The sequence below is a fragment of the Oryctolagus cuniculus genome, chromosome 13 (genome assembly GCF_051225735.1).
Source record: "Oryctolagus cuniculus isolate XC-2025 breed Fujian yellow rabbit chromosome 13, ASM5122573v1, whole genome shotgun sequence".
In the NCBI taxonomy this organism is placed as follows: Eukaryota; Metazoa; Chordata; class Mammalia; order Lagomorpha; family Leporidae; genus Oryctolagus; species Oryctolagus cuniculus.
This window is the reverse complement of record NC_142879.1, coordinates 41,841,382-41,852,429: the sequence shown is the minus strand read 5'-3', so window position 1 is coordinate 41,852,429 and position 11,048 is coordinate 41,841,382. Positions and strand designations below refer to the sequence as shown.

At 47.2% G+C, this 11,048-nt stretch overlaps 1 protein-coding gene across 1 annotated transcript in view; it reads left to right on the top strand.

The window, feature by feature from the left end:
- Nucleotides 1-323: 323 nt before the first annotated feature.
- ITGA8 (integrin subunit alpha 8) overlaps nt 324-11,048 on the top strand; it is a 192,194-nt gene continuing 181,469 nt past the window's right edge. Inside the window, exons 1-2 of the mRNA XM_002717427.6 lie at nt 324-761; nt 1,357-1,490. Coding sequence (XP_002717473.3) covers nt 556-761; nt 1,357-1,490 — 340 coding nt within the window. The 5' untranslated portion in view covers nt 324-555. The remainder of the gene's footprint in view (nt 762-1,356; nt 1,491-11,048) is intronic.

Genomic DNA, 11,048 nt, shown 5'->3' with positions numbered 1-11,048 from the left:
TTCCTGCTAAGTGCACATCTGCCACTAAACCACCTTAGAACACCTGGGAACCTGGGGACGCAAACATAACAGCTTTACCCTGCCTGCGACTTTCACCTTCCAGCCAAGCTATGCATTTACAGCAAAACCCTCGCCCTACATGGATCATGGCTTGAGGTGGCACTGGCGAGACCCAGCTGGTCCTGGAGATGCGATGGCAAAAGAAATCCAGGCAGCCGGAACAGGCGCCCGGCGCCAAGCCGCCCGGGAGGCTCCGGTGTCCCGGGAGTGGCCAGCTCCGGCCCGCAGTCCGGGGACCCGCCGCTAGGAGGCGCCGCGAGCTCGCCAGCCCCGCGCCCGCTGCGGGAGGAGGGCGAGCGCGCGGATCCCCTGGGCCAGCCCCCCGAGCCGGCGGGACGGGCTGGCGGGAGCAGACGCGGGGACTGTCACTGAGGACGCGCCGCACACACCGGCCCCGGGACCGTCTGGGGACCGCCAGACGCCATCCTCGTCTTTTGCCCCATCGGGCTTCTCGGCTGCCGGTCCCCGGTGATCAGTCGCCGGAGGCGCAGGGCAATGTCTGCCGGGGCGCGCCGCCGTCCCAGGGGGAGACTGGCGCAGCGGCTCGCGAGCCTCTGGTGCCTCTCGGCCGCGCTGGGGATGCTGTGGTCCCCCGCCTCGCAGGCGTTCAACTTGGACGTGGAGAAGCTCACGGTGTACGGAGGCCCCGAGGGCAGCTACTTCGGCTACGCCGTGGACTTCCACATACCTGACGCTCGCACGTAAGTCACTCTGCCGCGGGAAGCCGCGCGCGTGGGCGAACCGGCTCGCAGGTCTGGTACCTGCCCCTCTGCCAGCAGCCGGATGGCAGTGGCGGTCTGGCATTCCAAGTCCCGTCCCGCTCCCGCCCCCAGCCCCCTCGCACGTTGCATGTGCCTTGCAAACTTTGAACTAGAGACAGGCCACTTGCATGGAACGCGCGAGTCCGGGCAGCTCCCGGGCACAAAGACCGGTGCTTCCTACAAAGCAGAGAAAGGGAAACCAATCGACCCGAGCTGTTAGCAAGGACCCCGATATCTGTTGGCCCACGGTGTGGGCTACAAGCAGCCGGGCTCCGTCCTCTGCGACCCCTTGCCCCCCTCCTGTCATCTCGCTGTAGCCACAGAGCTCCACCTAGAGAGGAGTTGGGGCTGTTGGCACCCTCTCCGAGACCAGGTTTCCAAGAGGAAATTAGGTTTGACAGTCTCCTCTCGGTAGATGGGCTGCTGCCTGCCACCCCCGCTCTCGTCTCAGCTCGCAGGCCGCCGCTGAGGCTGGCTGGCGTGCGCGCCGTGCGGTGATCTCCCCGCGAGTGACCTTCTGCAACCCCTTTCGCAGAGCCAGCGTCTTGGTGGGGGCGCCCAAAGCCAACACCAGCCAGCCCGACATCGTGGAAGGGGGAGCCGTCTATTACTGCCCTTGGCCGGCCGAGGGGGCTGCGCAGTGCAAGCAGATACCGTTCGACACCACCAGTAAGTGATGTTTGTCGCTCCGGACTGTGCGCCCTGGTTGGAAGGAACCAGAGCCGTGCTGGAGTCACCTCCCCCTTTCTTTGTGCCTGTGCTGTGGGCTGTCCAGATCCCTAGAGAAATCCGCTCTTTCAACTCCGGGCGAAGGCGAGGGAAACCTTTAGTGTGCCTTGGGGAAGGGAGCATGCTCCTGTTTGGTCCGTGTGTGCTTGATGCATCCCGGGAACTTCTATTGCCTTTCTGTCTGGAGATCAGGGCGAGCGGACGCTCCGCAGGAGTAGAAAAATGACACCGTCACTGACTACGGAGAGCCTTTGGTTGCTTTCCCAGGATAAACCTAGGAAAAGAGTGGTCCTTGGCGCTTGCTGTGCCCACACTCCAGAGGGAGCCCCAGACATCACTCCATGGTGCTGTTTAATTCTTTACAGAAAGAAAGAATTTTCTTTCAAAATATTGGACATTGGATGCAAACTAGTACAGGCAGAGTGTGGATGGGTTACATTGATTTCTAAAATCCCCAGACAGATGTTTCTTATTTAATTAAAGGGAAAATACATTTTAAACAGTTCAGTCTGGTTATGTTTCCTCTGGTGTTTTCTCTTTGGGTCCTGAGAAAATAATTTAAATGTAATGCTTTCAAAAACATTAACACTGAGTGTTTTAATCTATAGCGCGAAAACTTTAGGAACTTAAAAGGTATGCATTATTGGAGAACAAATAATCTTTTTTCAGAACAATGTGAGTATGCCAGCTCAAAAAATGGCCTTTGATGGGCAACCCATTTACAATGCCTTTTAAGCACCACTAATTTTACAACATTGTACTCGATTTCTTTGTATTTTAATTATTGTGATATTAGCATTTACATATCCATTTCTGCAGAGTTCGATGAAGGCTAGGTGATATCTACCTGTTACTTTGTCCTTTTATGTTAAAAATAAAATAATTTCAGTTTCATGCATATGTAAATCATTTCAAAGAAAAAGTCCTACGCAAACCTGCCTTGACTTATGAACTTAGGAAAATATTTGATAAAAGCATTTGAAAATGCTCTTTATGTCTGTCTATAGTGCTCACAATAGTCTACTCACCATTCTTTGAAATAAGTCAGTTATTTTCCACCAATTTTTAGTATTGGTAATTGGAAAAATTATACCTTTTGATGTTAATTTGTGACACGTTTTAAGTAGTTGTTTATATCAGGATTTGAGATGCCTTCAAGTTACTGCTCTCTAGTTTCAGATAAACTTTCCAAATCAGAAGTTACGCATTTAAGCATAAAATTCCTTCCATTTAAATTATTCATGTCTAACTCATTTGCATTGTAAAAATACTTTAAATTCAGACCTTGAGAAATAAAGGTATTGGATGTACGTTACGGAAAGGAGCATTTATATTTTGAGACATACTTGATGTGTTTTCAGCAAGAAGCTGACCATAACATGGAAGTGAATTTAATAACCTTCTAGGACATGTCTGTCATCTATCAAACCAAGGCCTGGTTAGTGTATTTTTTTCCTTGATAAAAGAAGAATCACTGGTGGTACAGGGAAGTTGCATCTGAGTACCTTTGTAAGTACTGGTCCTGGTGAATGTCATGGCTCAGCAGATAGAAGCCACAGTGATACAGATAGAAATAGGAACTTTTGAAAAGCAACCACACCTAACCCCAAGTTTCCAACGTTAAACTGTAGTAGGTTGCATTTTCCAAAGCTCATTTTAAAGCAATTGTTTGAAGCTTTGAATTCACTTTCCCATAGAGAACTAATGCTGAAAAATTGTGCTTTGGTTTCCAGAGTAGCCCACAGGAATGCACTTAACCCTTATTGTAGTGGAACGATATTTCCAATGAAACATCAGGGAACAAACTAGTGCAATTTTGCCTGTTAAATAAATGGGAAAATAACGTCGAGGCATGCTGATTGTGAGTTGCAGAAAGATGGGGGCCTCTTTCGTGCCTGTTCTGAGGAAGGCAGATGTGTGCCTCTGAGGGCTCTCGAGGGGGATGGGGCTGGCTCGACACTGTCTTACTTTTAAGTGTACCAGGTTTCTCCCGATAGGTGTGTGAACTCAGCCTACTGTTTGCTTATCAAGCATAATCACAGTCATGTAAGCCTTCGTAGATGGAAGCAAGCAAGGGAAGAAAGAGGGAGGGGAATGAATGGTCCTGAGATTTCTGAGCAGGAAACTTTTCTAAAATGCAAGGCAGCAGAGGCTGCAATTTGCGAGGAAGGAGTGGTCCAGACTTTTTTTATTTAGAATTTATTTAGAAGATGGGACTGGCTGGGAAAAGAAAGTTCCTCCTGTCAGCCATCAGGGGGTACTGTGGGTCCAGAAACTTTGTTTAGGACTAGGACTGGCCTGGAAATGGGTGGGGAAAGGAGCCAGAGGCCCCCCAGCTCCAGTGCTTGCTCCTCATCCGGTGGGTGCTGAGGACCCTCTTTCGCCTGTGCCCGTGACCTTGTGCAGGTGCCCCCAGACAGCGGAATAGGCAGTAGCTGCCATTTGCTAAGAAGGTACAGCAGAAGCCAGTGTAGCTATTTCTCATTTGTGTGTCTGATTTGTGAGCAGAGTGGACTCAGGTGGGAGCAGGCAGCATGGCTGCCTCTGGGTCCTGCAGTCAGCGCTGCCAGATGGATTGTATTTATTGATCACTACTGTGTATCAATCATTTTATGGACGTTGTTTCTAATCCATAGCAAAAACAATGATGTAAAACTCACTGCATGCAGAAGGAAACCGGCCTCCAAGATGTGCCCAAGCCCGCAGCCTGGTCAGCATTGCAGACAGGATTGGAACGGAGGCCTGCTGTGCTCCAAAGCCCGACTCTTGTCTCTGTCTTCCTTCCAGCAATGGGGAGAGGACTGGTCCTCGCGGAGAGCAAGTTCAGGATCACGATGGGTTCCCACGGAGCCCTGAAAGGCACTGTTTGCCTTTCTGTGTCTCCTGTTCCCCCACCCCAGTGTTAGCTTTGTATGTGCCAAAGACAGCCACCCTGCAGAGAGGAGCCGGAAGGGAAGAGCAGCTTTGGTTGAAGGGCTGCAGGCATCAGGGGCGTGGAAGCGGCTCCTGGCTTGGTAGGAACTGCGGGTCAGAAAGGCTCCTGGTTTTCTGAGGCTCCCTGCAGGATGAGAGGCCCCCCTCACATCCCCCAGTTAGCTGCCCCTGAGTTACTCTCTTTCCTTTGCCAGAAATCGACGACTGCCCCACACAAGGGAAAAAGATGTCTTTGCCGGATGAGGTGGTGGCTCGGAGTGCCGGACACCCACACACTAACATCCGCGCACCTGGGTGCTGTGTCAGGCGTGAGTGCGTGCCTGCTGTAAAGGTACCTGCGACTCTCCCTGTCTACTTTTAGATCCAAATTCATCCTAAGTAAATTTGACTTTTTTTTATATTTATAAAGCTTACTTATTTGAAAGGCAGAGTTACAGAAAGGGAGACAGAGAGAGAATGATTTTCCATCTGCTGGCTCACTCCCCAATTGGCTGCCATGGCAGGGCTGGGCCAGGCTGAAGCCATCAGCCCAGAGCTCGCCCGGGGTCTCCAAGTGGGTGGCAGGGGCCCAAGCACTCAGGCCATTCTCCACTGCCTTCCCAGGTGCATTAGCAGAAAGCTGGAGCAGAAATGGAGCATCAGGCTGGCGCTGCGGCTCACTAGGCTAATACTCCACCTTGCGGTGCTGGCACACCGGGTTCTAGTCCCGGTCAGGGCACCAGATTCTGTCCTGGTTGCCCCTCTTCCAGGCCAGCTCTCTGCTGTAGCCTGGGAGTGCAGTGGAGGATGGCCCGAGTGCTTGGGCCCTGCACCCCATGGGAGACCAGGAGAAGCACCTGGCTCCTGCCATCGGATCAGCGCGGTGTGCCGGCCGCAGCGCGCCAGCCGAGGCGGCCATTGGAGGGTGAACCAACGGCAAAAGGAAGACCTTTCTCTCTGTCTCTCTCACTGTCCACTCTGCCTGTAAAAAAAAAAAAAAAAAAGAAAAGAAAAGAAATGGAGCATCAGGGATTCCAGCTAGCACTCATGTGGGCTGTTGGTGTCATAGGTAGCAGCTTATCCACTGCACCACAGTGCCAGCCCGAAATCGGACCTCTGAATGAAGTTCTTTCATCCTGTGCAGGACCCTGGGATATCTAATAGTGTTCTGCTGTAGTAACCCACCACGTTTCTCAACCTAGACACAGAGGGAGATTGGCATGTAATCTAGTTACTGAACCCAATTGTGATCCTGGACCTCAATTATTTTTTAAATGCTTTTTTTTTTAATTAAGCTACCTTCCAGAGTTTTTTTCATTAAATAATCATTATTCATTTTTCTTCTATCAGGTCAAATAACTTAGATTTTTTTTCTTTTGCTACTTCTCACGATAAATGCAAGGACAGAGGAAGCGTAGGCTAGCCCAGCACTTCAAATGCCTGAATACCATTCAACTCTGTGGTCCTTTCAAGTCCAGAAAAGGAAACTTGAGGGACACATATGGTGGGGGGGAGGGGCAAAGAGCAGATAATTTTCCTGCTCTGTACAAAATCAAGTGGTTCCAAAAAAAAAAAAAAGGCTTCTCTCCTCTCCCTTCTGTCTTTCCCTCTTACTTCAACAGCATACAATTTTCCCCATCACTAAATTGACTTCTTTCACTTCTGCCTCAGGAACTCTCTCAAGTACGTCCCCAAGTCTTAACTTAAAACATCACATCTGCCAAACCCAAGCCTCTCGTTGCCCAGTCTACTTCAAGGTTCATTTCTTCTTTTTCCTACATTTTTTCCAAACCAATGTGTGGCTTAAATAAGGATTGTCAGATTAAACCCTCTCTGCCAAAGCGGAGGATGAATGAAACAGGGGAACAGCCAGCTCACCTGTGGAATCATGAAAGGGCGAACTGGAGCAACAAGAACAGGAACGGAGTACGCAGATCTCTGTTTCCCATACTGTGTAAATGAAAGGAGGGAGATAAGGGCATGTGCTAATTGGTGATGATCATCCTGCTGGCACTAACAGTAACAGAGAGACATACAGCTGGGAACCACTCACAATTAGGGACCCACATGAAAAGGGAACAGGAAGAGGTGGGTGGTGCCATTGAGATTTGGAAGTCATCTGCCTGGCCTTAATTTAGTATCTTTTTTTTTTTTTTAAGCACAAAAAACTTTTATAAATGGAGGACCATTTGGTTAGGATATTTCAAAGCTCCAGAATGGCAAGATTTTTGTCAGAATCGTGTTTCAGCCTGGAGACCAGAAGAAGCCTTTGTTTTGGGGACTCTGTTTTATTTTGTGTTGAGTGAACCCACAATAAGAAGCAGCTTCAGGCGTCTGGCTCTGGGACTGGACTGGCACAGGGTGTTTTGTGTGTGTGATAGTGTTGGGTTGGGCGTGTCCCTTTTCTCATGTGAGAGTTGTGAAACATATTGGTCACATAAGTCTTACTGTGCTAACTTCCCCAGAAAGGAATCCGTTTTTGTTCAGGAACAAAGAAAAGAAAAAAAAAATGTAGGTTAGAGCTCCCCAAGTCAATGCCGGAGGACTTAACGCATATATAGCAGTCAGGGACAGCAGAAAGCTGGGCTGCCATGGGTTCAGTTGGAAGTAGACAAAGGAAGAAGGAAATCCAAAGATAACCTACTCCTTATAAGAATTAATGATGCCATAAAAATGCCATAATCAGATTAAGGTTTGCTACTCATGAAAAAATACACACATACACAGTCACACACACACACAAGGGAACTTTAAAATGTTCATGGAAAATGGAATTAAAAGCTACATTAAAACTTTGGTGCAAAAAGAATTGAAAACCATGCATACAAAGGGGTCTTGTAGGGGTGGTCACTGTGGTACAGTGGCTTAAAGCTGCCACTTGGGACGTCCATATCCCATACTGGCGTGCCAGTTTGACTCTTGTCCCCTCTGCTTCCAATCCAGCTTCCTGCTAACGCCCCTGGGAGGCAGTGGATAATGACTCAAGGACTTGGGTTCCTGCCACTCAATGTTGGAGACTTGAAAGGAGATCTGGGCATTGGCCTGGCCTGGGCCCTTCTGGCTGTTACTATTAGGAGCATTTGGAGAGTGAACCAGCTGATGGAAAAATCTCTCTCTCTCTCTCTCTCTGCCTTTCAAATAAATAAATACATCTTTTTTTAAAAAAAAAGACATCATAGAAATTGCATATGATGGGAAAATTATGCATGGATTTCAAAAATTTTTGCACCAAAATAAATCTACGTTTTCATCCCATTTTTCCATAGACTTTTTGCAGTCCGATTGCGTGTATTACTAGGGAACTTCCTCTGCTAAGGGCTGCTCCCAGTGAGCCGTCAAGTTGCTTTAGGTGGATGCCATCTTTTCTGGAGCGATTCCCTTCAGCCACTATGCCCGGTTACACTGGCCTGGCGGAGGCAGCCACCTTTCCTGAATCTCTATGGGCTCAGACTCCCACATGACGAGCGCAAGTCAGCCCTGATGTGAGAAGGGAGGAGGCAGCGGTCCCTACCACACATAGCAACCAAGGAAGCAGTTAGAAAAAAGGAAGTCCTTGAAACTCCAGCTAGAAATGGGAAACAGATCTGCTGTATGGCTAGTGGAGTAGTAGGAACATTAGGCGCCTGTTGCTTAATCTGCAAAATTCTTTCAAGAAGCTAGAAGTCTGTGTGAGGGAACAGCCGTGCAGGTCCTTGGCAGGAATACCTCGTGCAGCGGCTGCAGCCTTCTGCGAGCATTGTCTGACACGGTCCTGAAGTTATTCTGAAGTTAATCTAAGGGACCTTTGAGCTGACCGGTTGAGAGGTACACACTGCAGCTTTACTTGCTGTGTATAGAGAGGCTCTGCTCATGTTGATGACAACAGCTCCTGACCCTGCCGAGAGCTCAACTCAGGGGTACCCTGCCTGCCCCATCCATATCCAGGAACATGGAGACTAGAGGCAGATGCATCAAAGGCTAACTGATTGTATTCCAAGAACCCATTCATTCTCGGACCAGCAAGCATGCTTAGGACATTTACAATTAACGCTTCAGTTTAAGTACATATTATCAAAATGTGTTTATTGCACAAACTATATTTGCAGAATGAAACATTAAAATTGATTTCAAATAGTGTCAATTCTAGGGTATGTTAGAAGGATATTTAAGATATGAAAGCAAATTGTGATTCATTGGCAGGTGATTTAAACTCCAAACATTCTACCTAATACAGCCATCGCAGGCTGCTGTGGGATTTGGGTGGGCAGCTCTCAGACAGAGGCCACCAGACATTCTGGAAGGAGCAGACCTCAACCTCAACCACACAGAAAGGCCAGGACTTGGACTACAGATATGTCGGGGATCACCGCAGGGCTCTGCTGAATGAGAGACTTCTCTAAATACATAAACATTGATGGAAGTGGTCTTTGCTCTTTTGATGATATTAGAAAAAATAAGACATAGGTTTGAGAAAGTAAGTATAGAAATAACTGCTGGGCACTGGAGGAGGGGGGATTGACTCTAGAGGAGTTTGGGGGGTGATGGACTCTGTGTGCTGATTGTGGGGGTGGATACTTGACTGTACTGAAATGTATTCATCAAAACCCATACAACTATATATCACAGAGTGAATTTTTCTGTAAACAAAAAACACTCTGCCCCCATGAATGGTACCAAAACCCTTACAGAAAATGCAAGAGAGCTGTATATTTGATAGGATTCAATTTGGTTTTGTGGCCATTGCTATGTACATGGCGGGCATTCAGTTCTTAGCACTATGGGTACGTCTGCTCTGATTACACCTGGAAGTGCAAGGGCACCTATTAATCCTGAAGAGTGTAGTATACTGCCTCTAGATGAGGCTGAATGATTAGATCATTGTGTCAGAGGTACTGTATCATTCCATCAATTTAGAGATCTTCGTTCAGAATGTATTTGGTGAGAGGACTGTGAACTCAAAGATGTTGAGTAAGAAAGCATCCGTGCAATCAAGCGCCATGCTTATCTAATTCCCTTACCCTTAGGAAATGTAGGCCTAGGACCCCTCCCCTGAGGGCCACTAAACTAGAGATGTCACTTCAAACAGACGGTTGTAGTTGTCCAGATTAGTACAAGCACCCTACAGGACACTGCTTGTTAACATTAGGTCGATGTTCCTCCTCACTTGTCCTGTTTGATCCAGGAAGGCCTCTGTGTTAATCTGCCCTTATTTCCAGGACATGACAAGGGCAGAAGAGAGAGGGCACACTGAGGCATTCTGGGTAGGTAAGAAATAGGCACGAGGTCATGGGCCCAAGGTGGGTGGGGACGTGGTGTATGTGATGGGCGCTTGCTGGGTTTGAGGGATGCACTGTTTACTGTGATATACTATGATAAGTGGAAAGTCATGTAAGCAGGGTGGCAAGAGGGGCTGCCTTAGACTGCGTATGTCATGGGAGGTGACAACAGAGACAGCTGAAAAGGAGCCAAGACTTGGCTATTGAAGGTTGGCTTCCACTGCCACACCTGGGGGGAGATTCTGTGGATCGCACTGGGTCTGTGCTTAAGATTTCCTAATACTTATTTTCATGAACTTTTTGAAGACCCCTAATATGCATGGGTTTCAAAAGTTTTGCACCAAAATAAACTTATTCTTTAATGCCATGTTTCATGAACTTGTTGAAGTACCCTCCTATTTCTGGATATTCATTCTACAGTTGCTGCAGATCTATTTCTGGAAGAAAACAGGCATAACATTTAAAAACTGTGGTGTTTTGAATAGCTTAAATACATACGGGTTAGGGCTTAAACCACACAAACATTATGTGACCATAAAAATGAAGTCTACAAGGAATCAGTATAGGAAGACACTTTTGTTTGTTAAGGGAAAGTCATAGTGTTTAAGATTATGTCTATGGCTTTTGGAGTGTATAAAAAGGGAGACACAATGAAAGGTCATTTTTGGGAAATGTGATTAAAACTGTATTTCCCCCCTCCTTTTGCTAATACATTTTTTCTTGTCTTCAAACCGTGAAAAGGTGTTTATTGATGACCAGGAAAAATAATGATAAAAATAAACATGGAAAACATTCTAGGTGAGATAACTGGATGCACTGAGTGATGTGAAGATGCACAACGAACGCTCACAATGAACGCTCTGTATTGGAGAAAGACCATCCCAGTTGCTCCCACGTTGTCTTGGGTGTTAGCAGAAGGGTGGCTTGGAAATGTGTTCCTTTGTGTGTGGGTGTTTGTGTTTCAAAGTACTGAAGACCAAGGATATTTTCACTAATAAGAATATGTGTAAAAACAAAATGCAGTTGTGGGTCTCACCTGTTTTTCATTCTGGGTTGTCTTTAAATCAATAGAAATATGAGAGTACTTCAAAAAGCTAAAAAAATTTGAAATCCATGCACAGTTTTTTCATAATATGCATTTCCACGAACTTTCTGAAGACCCTGGGTATATAGGATTTCAAACAATTTTTACAGCAAAATAAACTTATCATTTAATCCCACTTCCCTGAACCCCTTTGAAATACCTGCATAGGCTTCATAGTCTGACGTGTCAGGTTCTATAGCCTTTTGGAACAAGAAAGGTGGTTTTGTGAGTAGAACTGCTTTTGAA